At 41.5% G+C, this 14,467-nt stretch overlaps 1 protein-coding gene across 2 annotated transcripts in view; it reads right to left on the reverse strand.

Annotated features, from left to right (window-relative positions):
• tec (tec protein tyrosine kinase) overlaps nucleotides 1-14,467 on the reverse strand; it is a 68,315-nt gene that overhangs the window by 48,517 nt on the left and 5,331 nt on the right. For both annotated transcript variants that reach the window (XM_079579916.1, XM_079579915.1), the window contains exons 3-12: nucleotides 13,140-13,244; nucleotides 10,425-10,506; nucleotides 9,033-9,161; nucleotides 8,619-8,659; nucleotides 5,769-5,989; nucleotides 5,625-5,690; nucleotides 5,491-5,545; nucleotides 3,774-3,853; nucleotides 1,741-1,874; nucleotides 1,584-1,658 (exon numbers count right to left, since the gene is read on the reverse strand). In XM_079579916.1, the coding sequence (XP_079436042.1) occupies nucleotides 1,584-1,658; nucleotides 1,741-1,874; nucleotides 3,774-3,853; nucleotides 5,491-5,545; nucleotides 5,625-5,690; nucleotides 5,769-5,989; nucleotides 8,619-8,659; nucleotides 9,033-9,161; nucleotides 10,425-10,506; nucleotides 13,140-13,244 (988 nt within the window). The remainder of the gene's footprint in view (nucleotides 1-1,583; nucleotides 1,659-1,740; nucleotides 1,875-3,773; nucleotides 3,854-5,490; nucleotides 5,546-5,624; nucleotides 5,691-5,768; nucleotides 5,990-8,618; nucleotides 8,660-9,032; nucleotides 9,162-10,424; nucleotides 10,507-13,139; nucleotides 13,245-14,467) is intronic.

Below are 14,467 nucleotides of genomic sequence, written 5' to 3' on the forward strand. Positions count from 1 at the left end.
GTTGTACTTTCTAAGGTTCCTCCTAATTGATACTATAAGAATTGAACAACCGGGCTGAAATACAATGGTTGCTAGACAGAATTTTGCACAAACAATAATGATGGATGAATTTAAAAATGTGCCAAATGGTTCAGCCGGCTTCAAATATGGCGCGAGACTAAATGAGGCTGAAGCCCTTGAGCTTTTTTGTTCATGAGACAACATATAGTATAATATTTCTTTTTAAATGCCTACTTTAAAGTCACACATTTGTTATTCCCAGCACAAATATCCTATGTCCCTGGTGCAGTCGTCCTGTTTAATGTGGTCTGCTAATAACCATTATGCATGCAGAATATTCCTCCACCAATATAAATATCTATATCACTACCGGGATTGAAGGTTATTCAATTTCTGTGTACACAACAAACAAAAACAAAACACTGAACTAAGTATCCAGGACTAATCTAGATTTTTAGGTCGCTGTATATAATAAAGTTATAATGGAAAATAAATCAACTGCACGGTCAAACCACTGTTATGTGGTTAAAGAAGGGGGGTCCAAAAAGATAGTTTGTACCTAGGGCCCAGAATTTGGTGCTACGCCCCTGGTTTTCACTGTGACTACCTGGAGACTCGCCGTATTTCTAGAGGACGACTCATGACCAGCGGAAACTCGAGTCTCCAATAGTCTCTAGTCCGGTGAGATATGGCCCTTTAGCTATGTTTTAAGGCGCTGCGATTGGCTAAAACAAGGTGCACTTGATCCAATCAGCAGCAATTATCTACAAAAGAAAGTCCGTCCTCTTCACGAACAATCTGAACCGGAGCCTTCGACTGATACAGAGCCGGTTTTTCCTATAGGCAAACAATGCAAATTGCGTAGCCCCCGCAGCCACAAGGGCCCCGCATCTCAGTCAAACTACGGTGTTGTTTCACTGATTAATCAACAAGATGTTTCGGACCCATTTTGTCTCAAAGATTAGTTGAATCCACATGGTTCTCATGCGCGCAGTTACTTACAGTAACTCTGGTTCTCTGAATGTGCACAGTCTATAATGAATTGGGTTGCTCACAGGTGCCGGTTTCAGTTAGTTTTAAATCAGCAGTTCCCAAACTGTGGGTCAGGGACCAGAGGTGAGAGAATGTGACCATTTACCATGTTAAAAAGTTGGGAAATGGACTAGTAGTCGTCCTAAATCCCAGTCTGACAGTAGCTTAGTGGTTAGTGGTTCTCACACAGAGGGACAGGGCCTGAATTGAGGTCATTATTTTCCACTTCTTCCCTGCACTACTGCACAGTGCTTTTGAGCATAAATGGATTTGCTTTCGTCGAATAACCATGGGATGTGTTCTGTAGGGCCCCTGTCTGGATTTTTGCTTAGGGCCCCAGGAGGGCCAGCACCGGCTCTGGACTGATATCACTGATAATGATATTTAAACTGTAATATCCATCTGCCTTCTGCCAGGTTGAAAAGTCGCATGTGTGCAGATGAATCCGCGGGGTTTTGGAGGCAGCAACTCAACAATCGCTCATCACACAATCGAGAAATGCCGTCTCAAACTCCCCTCCTGTCTTTGTTGAAGCGAGTTTGAAAGCTCACCGTAGCTGAAGCCGGCTGTGGAGGGCGCGGACGTGTCTTGCTTCCCCACGGGATACCTCAGCCTGGCCACGAGACCTGGGAAACACAGACGACACGGCCTTTTCTTACTCCACATAACACACTTGAGCTTCACGGTAAGTAAGAAGAGGCTGTTCACCTGCAGCGTTGTGCTTGTGGTAATCGATCAGCTCGGGGATGTTGCTGAACAGGTGTTTTTCGGCCAGGTAGTACTGCTGCGGTGAGGCCTGCGTCTCTTTAATGTGGTAATGCTTGATGGCAGATCCGCCTTCTCTGCAAAATCAAGGTCTCGCGGTCAGTAAGTGAACTGTGCCCAAAAAGCAATAAAGAACCCTGAAAGACTTTGTGCCACTCTTACACATGAGGAGTTTTTACTTAAAGGGATGTTTCAGGATTTTTGACATAGGGCCTCATTTCCTAGTTATCCAGAGTGTTGTTGATTTCTGGAGATAAATTTTTTTGTAATTCATGCAGTTCTTATATTTGAAGAGTTTCGTGGGGCTAGGCTAGTGAAAGGCTAGCACATTATCAGCTAGCCTGCATTAAAAACAGTGTGACCCGCTCCACAGAGCACCTGAGGCAAATCACCAGACTAACCATATAAGTGTCTGTGTCGATAGAGTAATTTTTGGAATATAACTGACCTGCATCACACGAATGATCGCATTATGAGGGACAATTTTCTAGCAGATCACTCCGCCGCTGCATAGCTTATACAACCACGAAGCTGATGCTGCTCAAATATAAGTTATCTTAAGGCGAGACAGTGCAGGTGAATAGGGAAAAAAAAAAATGTAGAGATATCAATTTGAAACTTTTGCTGAACATCACAGATATAAACATGAGAAAAAATGTATTTTTTCTCATTTTATGTTTTCACATAAAAATAAGGCATTTTGAGCATTAAAATGGCCAAAATTGCCTATATTTTGGGCAACGAAATCAAAATAATGAATTGAGCCAGATTACATTTTATGGTTGACATATTAGTAACTAAGATTTTTTCAGAGGGGATTTTGGATATTTTGTTTAGTTTTTCAATAAACTAATCATCAGTGAAAAAATCTGTAAAAACTCAAATTCCGCCTGGTTTTTTGGTTTCAAAGCTGAATAAATCAGGTTGGGAATTAGGTATTAAAAAATCTCTCTGAAAAAACCTTCAAAATATTGTTAGGTCAAGTTAGGTTAAGTTTGGAGTCTGTGGGAGCTTCTTTAAGGGCTCAGGCTCTGCCCGAGTGCGGCTTCTCTCATTCAGAGAAAACCAGCCCTGAAGTTTTGTAACGACTGCGCATGCTCGGCCTGTTCTTCGGCTTTTTCGCACCAGCGTAGGAGGAAAAATACCATATTTGGGTGAAAGCGTCATCACGAGGACCCTTAGCAGGACACGTGGATGTAAAATCTGTCAATATTTATGAATGAAAACCCGCGGGAAAGACGGCTTTTCTACGCAGCGCAGCAGCTACTTCCGGGTTGCCTCCACCTCGCAGGCGACAAAACATCATAAAAAAAAAATCATGCGGGTGAGTTTTGTCATTTTTAAACTCTGACATGAAAACTAAGATGTAAAGGGAGGAACATAGATAAAAATCTCCACTTCGACCACTGCGTGAAAAATCAATACTTTCACCTGCCGTGTCTCGCCTTAAATGCAAAATGGTTAAAATTACTCTATCGACACAGACATTTATATGGTTAGTCTGGTGTTATAAGTGATTTGCCTCAGGTGCTCTGTGGAGCGGGTCAGACTGTTTTTATTGCAGGCTAGCTGATACCATAGAAATGTGCTAGCCTTGCATTAGTCTAGCGCCACAAACTCTTCAAATATAAGAACTGCATGAATTACAAAAAAAATGGATAACTAGGAAATGGGGCCCTATGTCAAAAATCCTGAAATATCCCTTTAACCTCCACATTTTCTCCTTTTTGTTTTCAACCAAGCCTAAAAACATCAAAATAGCGACAAAAGTGAGACATAAATGAGGATGGAAACACAGCCAAAGAGCTACATCAAAATACTGATGAAAACGAGACAAAAACGAAAACAAAGCGGGGGTTAAGAGATTAAAACCACCCTGTCCTTGTAACTCGACAGCGTAAAACCTGGAACACTGTGGCTTTGAGTAACAAATCTATTCAAGCTTCTCTACGCAAAGTTAAAGTGAAATCACTGACCCGTGGGACTTGACGTAAACCGACACCGTGTAGGTCCCGGCGGCGCTCGAGTCGCGCACGATGAACGCTCCTTCTTTGTCCTGCAGGGGGCGACACACAACGATACAGAGCTGCAGTATGATACAGTGTGTGTTCACTGATTCAGAATAAGAGATACACATGTACCCGTCAGTCAACAAAGATGAACCTCTGATTAACCGCCTGGACCGAGCACATTCTTTGTTTTGTTTTTGATGCTTTGTTCAAGAAGCTAGATTTGGGTAAAGCCCATGGGCCTGTAGATACACTGTGTCACTGTATCAAACAGATTAGTGTGTGGATGCAAAACAACTTCCTCCAGTTAAATACAGATAAGACTGAGATCGTTTTTTTTGGCCGACAAAAACACAGAGAAGTTGTCATTGGTCATCTTGAAACACTTTCACTGTCACAGAAGTCAAGTTAGAAATCTCGGAGTCATCATGGACTCAGACCTGTCATATTACATCAGCGGCCTTTTACCATCTAAAAAGCATCGCTAAAATAAAAAAAACATAGCGTCTAAACAAGACTTGGAGAGATTGATTCATGTGTTTGTCTCGGTCGGTTAGACTATTGTAGCGGCCTGTTCACTGGCCTCTCTAAACGAGCTGTTAGAGCTGCAGTTCATCCAAAATGCTGCAGCTCGAGTCCTGTTCAGAACCAGGAAATACGACCATATTAGTCCAGTGCTCCGGTCTCTGCACTGGCTTCCCGTCCCTCAGAGAAGAGACTTTAAAACAGCTCTGCTAGTGTTTAAGTCCCTTCATGTTCGGGCACCAAAGTACATCTCGGACATGTTAGAGCCGTATGAACCATCTCGGGTCCTGAGATCCTCCTGGTGGTTCCCAGAGTCAGGACTAAACACGGTGAGGCTGCGTTTCAGTTTCACGCAGCAAAGGTCTGGAACAGCCTCCGTGAGGACGTGACACAGGCCTCAACTCAACAAGTGCAGGCTGAAAGGACACCTTTTCACTGCGGCCTATGGCATATATAGATATTCATATTTTTTTAATGTAATTTATATTGTCAATTTTTTAATGCAATTTTATTGTGTCATTCAGTGTTAATTTTGACAACATATTTTAATGTGGTTTTAGTCTTTGGACGAAAATGTAATTCGATTTTAGCCTAGTTTCAGTCGACTAAATTTAAGACTAATTTAGTCGACTTTGCATTGATCATATTAATTATAATCATATTTATTTTGTTCCTCTGCTTCATGGAGCTGCTCCACATCAACAAAGCTCAAAGCTGATCCTTTGGCAGAGGATTTACATGATCTGAGGCTCTTTCAGACGGTCAATAGATGTTTGGATGATTTTAGTCTCTCCTTTTTATTTTGACTTAGTCTTATTTTAGTCGACTAAAATATCTGGACATTTTAGTCATAGTTTTAATCTCATGAAAAACTTTTAATTTAGGTTTATTTCAATTTTAGTCGTCAAAAATATCACTTTGACTAAAATTAAGACTAAATATTTTAGTCGACGAAATTAACACTGGTGTCTTTAATGCTTTTTATTGCGTTTTTTATTGTGTGGTGTTGCTGTGAGGCACATCGAGTTGTACATGTACATAAAATGTGCCTTGCCTAAAGCCAAACTGGAGAAAATGCCCTCGGTTCAGGCGTGGGGGTAAGACGTTAATCATGGTTGTATCTAAGACATGGATCGACAAAACTATCTGTAGATTTCACCTCTTTCCTGAGAAGCTCCTCCGCTTTGCTCCTGTTCACCTGTTTACTGTACCATCTGCAAATCACATCAACATGACAATAAATAAATCACCATTTGTCTTTTCAAAGGGCTGTGGCTGCAGAAAGAAACTCACACAAACTGCACCAGGTTTCCACATCGTTTCTCCGTGACATAGTTGCTTGGTATGTAGCCTTCCTCACTGCGGAGACATCAAAGCGTGAACTAAAAAATCCATCGCCTCGCGTTTTTGGAAAGTCCGTTCGTCCTCCTCACTCACCCGAACTTGTTGCGAGCTTTGTACCAGTTGACGTCGCACTTCTCCACGATCACGTACTCCTGGCCCTTCTCCAGCCCGAGGTCGTGAGGCTCCGCTCCGGGGAAATCGTACAGAGCCACCACCACCTCCTCCTCCTCCACCTCCTGCACCTCCTCCTCCTCCTCCTGCTGCCCGGGAGACTCTTCCTTGGCTTTGGGGGGAGCGGGAGGAGCCTTACGACGCTGTGGGGAGAAAGAGATTTGGAGAGTTTTGTTATTGCTGGTTCTCAGACGATACATTACAGCATTTATTTGGCAAAGGGCGTGTCCAGGTAAAGCGGAGCATTGGTCACCTTATGGGTAACGTTACACATTATGCTGTATTCTCAGATGGAGGGCAGGGGCTGGTACAACAACTCTATGGGAGATGTGTTTCATTCATGGATAGATTAGGACCCCAAACTTGCCATAGATACAGACAGCAACATCCTACAAGGGGCCAAGCAACGGGAAAAATATCTGTTATGGAAGCCTCTGGTGGACTATAATAGCATATATCAGGGGTAGGCAAGTTTGCTTGGTGGAGGGCCAATTTTCTTCATTGTCAAAAGACCGAGGGCAGAACCCCCGATTGTTGCCTGAAGTAAAGCTTTGAACAATTGCCAGTTGTACGACATATATGACTTAAGTGGGTCGGCTCAGAAATGTTGACTGTATGTTTCTTATATCCCTTTTTCTTTTCCCCGTCACAGCTGCTTCGAATGTGACTGACGTGTGTGTTCCCAAAGATTTTTTAGCTGAAAGTCCTTTCCACTGACCACTATTACAACAATGCTTTTGATTATTGTCACCGTGAGGGTTACCGGCAGTCCCCTGAAATATGAAATCCCGAATCAGTAAAGGGCTTTGTTCCATATTTGGAGGATTTTCTCTTTCTCCTCCTCTCTGAAAATCACACACATGTTTTCTCTTAACCGCTTAACTCCCACCATAATGTTCAGCTTTCCCCAAATCTGAAAGCTTCTTGACTGGAGACAGTGGAGAGTTCAGTCTATAGGTCTCTATGTCTCATCTGTAAGCTAGACTGCGTCGTTATCACGGCGACACTTTCTTTGCTCTATTTATGTCACATTTTACAGCTTTTTGTTGGGTTTTAGTTGCTTTTTTGACAATTTTTCTGCATTTTTTAACCATTTTTTTTCTGCTTTTTTGACATTTTTTTAAAAGATTTTTTTCTGATTTTTGAACTTTTTTTCCTGCTTTTTTGGACAATTTTTTAAAAGATTTTTTTCTGTTTTTTGAACTTTTTTTTCTGCTTTTTTTGGACAATTTTGTTCTGCTTTTTAACCATTTTTTCTGCTTTTTGTTTTGCTTTTTTGACAATTTTTTAAACATTGTTTTCTGATTTTATGACCATTTTTTCTGCTTTTTAAACATTTTTTTCTGCTTTTTTGACAATTTTTTTTCTTCTTTTTCGATCATTTTTTTCTGCTTTTTAAAGATTTTTTCTGCTTTTTGTTTTGCTTTTTTGAAAAAAAAAAAGTAAAAATTAAATTAAACTGATTTTTGAACTTTTTTTTCCTGCTTTTTTATCCATTTTTTCCGCTTCCTTGACCATTTTTTGCCACTTTCTTGTAAGTGTTCTATGGCGTTTTTGCACCTTTTTTGTTTGTTTACATCTCCTTTTCATTTCTATTTTGGCGCTTATTTTCAAGAAGCTTTTAGATTTGGGCAAAGCCAAACTGGAGAAAATGTGCTTGGTTCAGGTGGGACTTAAAGGGTTAATCAGAGGCACCGTCATACTTTCTGCAGGTATCGATTTTCTGCCCTCGATGTCCCTGTTCAACTTAGAAAGATTCAGGGAAGAATCGAAACCAACAGCAGAAGAACCAACGAGTGTGTGAAGAGCAACACGCTCGGTGACAGAGTGTGAGGGGCAAAAGCTGACAAACAAACCGCTAATTTTGTCGCCTTTTTGTCCTTTCAGAGGTTTGTCAGACGCGCGAAAGCGTAGGAAGAGAATCATTTCCGCACCGTTAAGTCAAGAGCAAATCAGATCAACCTCAGTGCTTCATCACAAGCATCTCCCGACAGGGGCGGACTGGGACTGAAAAACAGCCCTGGACTCTGACCAGCCTGGCCCAAATTAGCGTAATTGTGCACTTCCACAAATACATATTTTAACCTCTAACCACCCGCCTTAACCGAGTGCATTTTCCCCAGGTCGACTTTTTTTTATTTATTTATTTTTACTGGTATCATCAGCAAAAAGAACTGGAAAGGTGGTCATAGAAACAGAAGCAAAATCATTAATATAAATAAAATTGGCCCCAAAATTGAACCTTGTGGTACACCATACACCACAGAATTCCTTTTAGATTCATTTTTTTTTTAATATACTGGGCTTTACCCAAATCTAAAAGCTTCTCGACTGGAGAGCAAAGGAAAGCTAAGACCTAAAAAAGTGATGGTAACTTTTTGTCATTTTTTTTATATTATAATTATTTTTTCTATCATTTGTTTGTGTTTCTCTCACGTTTTGTCGTTTTTTCTGTCCGTGTTTTTCTCATGTTTTTGTTGCCTTTTCATCACATTTTTTGTTGCTTTTTGTTGCTTTTCCAGCACATTTTTGTTTTGTTTTCATCCTCTTTTCCTCGTTATTTTCATGCTTTTCTTTTCAGCTTTTAGATTTGGGTAAAGCTCAGTTGAGGCGGGACCGGTTGCCCTAGAGCCAGTGGCCCTTCTGTGCTCTTCCAGAATGGACACATGGCCAGTCCGCCCCTGTACTCCCGAGCCAAACAGAACTCAAAATCAAACTCGAATGACCAAAACCCGAGTCTGGACAACGTCTCTGCTTTTGACCTCGTCTTACCCGCTCTTCTCCTGGAATGGGAGGCAGCGGTTTTCGGGAAACTGTGAAGAAAAAAGAGGAACAGAAACAGAAATGAAGCCGAGCTGAACGTCTGACTGTGAGTGTTGTCTGCAGGTGCTGCCGCTCGAGCAGCCACTTCTGTTTCAAAACCTCATTCAAGTCTTTCATGTTAATGCAGCCACTTCCTGCTTTACACCAAAGTCAAATAATCACAAACATTAGCAAATTAAAGCTGTGCGTCTGGTCATGTGGTTTGCATCAGGTACTTTTTTGGGGGGGAATGGCCGACTCAAAATTAAGAGATGCAAAAAAGGATCAGGACTAAAGTAGAAGCAGTGGAAATAACTTGTCAAAGCAGAACTAGTTAATACAAAGTGAACACATCATGCGCATCCTTTGTAGTGCGGCTCTTACTGTCGCCGAAGAGGTTGTACTCCTCGCAGCCGGGCGCCAGTTTGTCGGCCTGTCGGCAGCACATCCACACGCCGTCCAGCCAGAACTGAGGGTGGAACTTCGCCACCACCGACGGGTTCTCCTTAATCTCTGCAAGACGAAAGACACAGCCAGTTTTGAGTCAGAAATCAGCCACGGCGCAGTCAAAATTATGCCCTTAAAGGGACTATACGGAGTTTAAAAATGTTAAAAGTAAGTATTTTCCTCCCCCTACCTGTTCCAACAATGTCCTAATGTGCAGTGTTCACCACAACTGCCTCTAAAATCCCGCACTGTCACTAAAAAAGGTGTTAATTCGGGTCCAAATTACCGTCATGCACGAGCTTAATATAGAAGGTGAAGTTACACATATGACCTGAGGTGGCAGTAGTGAGTATAAAATCGCTAACCCTGGCTTTAACCCCTTAACTCCCACCTGAAGCGAGCACTTTTTCTCCAGCTTTACCCCAATCTAAAAGCTTCTGGACAAAAAGGTGTGAAAATAGCAACAAAACTGAGACGAAAACAAGGAGGAAAATGTGAAATAAGTGAGAAAAAACTGACGAAAAAATGACAAAAAATGGACAAAAATTTAACAAAAAAGTGAGAAGAATTTGACGGGAAAATAACGAAAAAGGGACAAAAAAGTCACAAAAATTTGACAAGAATGCGATGACTGCCCAACAAAAAAAGTGATGAAAAAAAATCTGATGATGTGAGGAAAAAGATCAATTTAGTTTTGTAGGTCTTAGCTTTCAAATGAGGTGTTACACTGGCCTACAGGATTTGGGTAAAGCCAAACTGGAGAAAATGCTCTCGGTTCAGGCGGGAGTTAAGAGGTTAAAGGGAATATACAGAGTTTAAAAATGTTGAAATGAAGTATTTTCCTCCCCCTACATGTTCCAACAGTGTCCTAATGTGTAGAACGAGCTCAGACCTGTTCACCACAACTGCCTCTAAAATCAGGCACTCAAAAAGTTGTTACTTTCATGCACGAGCTTAATATAGAAGCTGCAGTTACACGTAAGACCTGAGGTGGCAGTAGTGAGCATAAAATGGCAAACTTGCATCTAGTCATATAATATTTGTATTTCTAGTTAATTTATGGCATAAACTATAAACCTATGTTGTTGTTTTCAAATAGATTTCAATTTAACACCTGGTGGAAACAAATTCAAGACTTTTTAATAACTCTCCGTCACAATTCATTCAATGACTTTTAATGCCCTTGTAGTGGTGTAAATACTGTAGCGACTGTGCCCACCTCTGCCCACACACGACACACAGTTCATTTCTCACGCCTCCTCCTGCAGAGCCTCGTGCAGGGGCAGGCTGTGTCACAATGTGGTTGAAAGGTGTGAAAAACAAACGCACCGTCTTTGAGGGTCTGGACCCACTGGCTCCGGCTGTCGTGACTCGGAGCGAACACGTACAGCGTCACATTGTCGTACACCACCTGAACACACCACAGTTCGGTTTATGCATCGTTTAGTCGTTAGAAAACAAAACAGTGGTAGTGATTGTCAAATTCCCCTTTCGAAAAAAAACTCCCCCCTTGCTCGTACCTGTGAAGCATTTTCAATTGCCTGAACTGAGCTCTAAAAATAAACCTGCCTTGCATAAATTTAGGTGATTGACTAAATCCACTTTACTCCTACCCAAACCACGTTTCAGGAACACGCACAGGCAGTGGTGTAGTCTTCAATTGTCTAGTGGGTATACTGTATTTTTTAGCAGGCGTGGGGGATAGCCAATTATATGCACTGAAAAAAATAGCCCGTCACATACTATTACTAATATTAAATGTATCAGAGAATTAAATAGATTATAAACCAAACTGTGAATATAAATGTTATTGAAATAACAAGCAATAGACCTATAGGAATGTTCTAGAAATTCAAAGGCTGTAGCTAGACTATAAGGCTGTGAGACTGAAGCCAAAATGAAAACTTCAATGAATAAAGCCCAGTCTGCTTTCACCAACCCCTCCACCAGTCAAGCACCGGGCTCTCGCACCTGCAAACTCCCCCACACACAAAACCATGCGCGCTGCTTCTGGAGAACGACTCTTTTAGGACATTTTTTTTATGAACAGGAGCGCGCGTGGCTCGGTCAGAGCTGTGGGCGGGGCACATCCACTTTTCAGTCTCTGTCAAGGGACAGCTTCAGTGTCTGAGAGTAAAACGCACACTTCAGCGCTTTGTAATACAGATTGTTTCCCGCCTGCACCTGTCACTGCCTTTGCCCAAAACCGCTCTCACGCTGCTGCAGGGGAGGGAGAGAAGCGCTCGGCATTGTGGACTCCCAGAGCGAGGATGAACAGGGAAAGTGTCTATGAGCTGAGACGTACGCGACTCCTCCAGCCTCTATCATTATGAGCTATTCTGTGATCTCTTGTTTTCAGGGGAGAAAATAGTTTTGGTGGAGTTTGTGCTGGTCTCCAAACGGACAGAAAACGCAAAAATAACGCTGCGCAAATGACTGATACGTATCTTTTCCCACTTTGTAGTGGTAATACGGGAATTCTGCAGGCCTTCTAGTGGTTATATGGCGTATACCTGCGTATCACGTACACTACACCACTGAGCACAGGCAAACTGCTTCCACATAGACTGAGGACTATATGGACTTGATAGCAATGGAACATGCTGCATCTTTTTTGCAAGATGTAGATTATAAATGTAAAGATATAATGGACTTGGTCAGAACAGCATTCTCCAAATAGTGTTTCCTTTTTTATGTGTCTGATTGTGGTACAGAACTAACTTCATTATAAGTATACCCATTTACATTCATTACAAAGGTAGCTATGTAATACACTTATTCTCAAACTTATTTATTCAGTAGCACAACAATAACAATGCATGTATATATGTGCGTGCAGGTGTATATACAGTATGTGCGTGTGGATATGTGTATGTACATATGCATGTATACAGGGATATGTATTTTTATATGCATGTTTTTATGTATATGAAAATAATGAAGAAAAAATAATAATTATAAAAAAATAAAGTAGAAATAAAAAAATATATATATATTATCATAAAATATATTATGCATGAAATATATAAAAATATTATATATTATACCCCTCCTGGAACCGCCACCTTAACGTGGTGGGGGGGTTTGAGCGCCCGAATGATCCTGGGAGCTCTGTTGTCGGGGCTTCGTGCCCCTGGTAGGGTCTCCCAGGGCAAACAGGTCCTAGATGACGGGTCAGACAAAGAGCGGTTCAGAAGCCCCTTATGAGAGACCAACAGGCCCGGTTAGAACCATGAGGCCGTCCTTCTGTGGACCCACCACCTGCAGGAGGAGCCACAGGGGCTGGTGCAATGAGATTTGGGCAACTTCAACAGCTGCCCCCACGACCCGGCAACAGACAAGTGGAAGATGGATGGATGGATGGATGGATTATATATTATAATAAAATATAATATAATATAATACAAATATATATGATAATACAAATGTTGTTGGTTGTTAAAATCATGCAAATTATAATTATTGCAATAATAACCAATATGTACATTAAAAACATATAATAGTAAATAAATTACCATTACGGAGAACAAGTGTAATGTAATAATTGTGTGCTGCAACACCCCCCCCCCCCCCCCCTTCCTCTTGTCCTATCCATGGTTTGTTTTGTTTTGTTGTAACGTGTATGTATTGTTCATTTGTTTAAAGTAATTAAAATATATAAAGCAAGGAACACGCACAGGCAGAAGTACTGTTTCTGTGAGCTCATCAGGGCCTGCAGTGAACGTGACCCCTACACACTCACATTAACACTGTAGTGAAACCCCTTCCATGTGACGGGAGCTTCTCTCTGTGCTCACCTGTGTGATCGTGGGGTTTCGTGTGCTGTAGGAACCTGCTGCAAACCAGTTTTTACCGATTGTCTATACATTTTTCTGCTGCTGAATAAATAAATGAATCCCCTCCCAGCCCAGCCCTGCCTCGCTGCTCAACAGGCCCGGTGTGTTTTAACTGTGACCATCTCTATTTGCACCCTTTTGAAACTTTGATGCTCCCTCAGTTTGTTTGGTGCTTGTTATTTTATCCTGCAGTAACATTGAGCTGTACCTGAAAGGGGTATTTGTTCTGGCAGCGGATAATGTGCCCCCCGTTCTTCACGATCTCCACACATTTGATGCGGTTGAGTTCAATGAGGCCTTTTCTGAAACGCTTCTGTACGAACAAGAAAAGACATCAAATATAGTTTGTTAATGAACATACATGGGACATACTGTACATCAGGGGTAGGCAACGTCAGGTCCGGGGGCCAAAACTGGCCCTCCATCATCAAACTCTGGCCCTCGAGATGATTTTGAGAAATATTATGACCCAAATCAGAGATCAAATGCCTGTTAAAGTACTCTAGAAATGTGAAAATTGCTGTCAATTCCTTAAAATGTCTTAGTAGAGCATAATCCTAAAAGAATACCCATCTAAAAGGAAGAAATGAAATCTACGTGAATTAAGAGATTAACTCTAAAGTTTGATTTGGTCTGGCCTTAAAGGAATAGGCCACCGTTTTTACATACTGAGATATGTTCTTACCTTAGCTTTGACGAGTTCTTTAGGACCTGTCTGATCTTCACCCGTGCCTTCAGTCACGTAAACACAGCGCAGACCTGTTTTGGAGCTATAGTGGAGAGAGGGAGGGGCTAAATGCTAACGCCGTCTGCGCTGTGTTTACGTGACTGAAGGCACGGGTGAAGATCAGACAGGTCCTATAGAACTCGTCAAAGCTAAGGCAAGAACATATCTCAGTATGTAAAAACGGTGGCCTATTCCTTTAAAGCAGATAAAACCTGTTCTTGCCAATGGAACAAGCACATGTTTTTCTTAATTCACATTAATTTTGCATAATTTCAAGTTAGAAATAAATATTTTTTACAGTAAAAGTTTATTTGTCTGATTTTCAGTGGGATTTCTCTTTGTTCCATTGGCGTTTTTATCTGATCTTAGATTAGTTCAAACCGACTGAAATTTAACATAAAAACACCTTTATTCAAGCGATTTTAATTAATTTATCTAATTTAAGATGGACATTTTCCCAGTGTGTATGATGTACAACACTGGCATATGTAGAAAATGATGCTTTACTTCAATTGCTTCAATTGGAGGGTCCGGCCCTTGGTCTTTTGACGATGACGAAAATCGGCCCTTCTCCGAGGAAACTTGCCAACCCAGGCTGTACATGTAATCACCCCACTCTCACTCTCAAACACACTCACATTCATCCTGACCTATTGTACATGTTTTAGTGGGAGGGGATATTGGAGTAACCGGAGGAAACCTACACAGACGGGGAGAACATGCAAACTCCACACAGAAAGGTTTCATCTGGAAATCTCACCTGGAAACTACCAGTATATAGAGACTCAAGTTGCCCCTGGTCACAGAGA

This window comes from Gobius niger (genome assembly GCF_951799975.1).
Source record: "Gobius niger genome assembly, chromosome: 21".
NCBI classification, from domain to species: domain Eukaryota; kingdom Metazoa; phylum Chordata; class Actinopteri; order Gobiiformes; family Gobiidae; genus Gobius; species Gobius niger.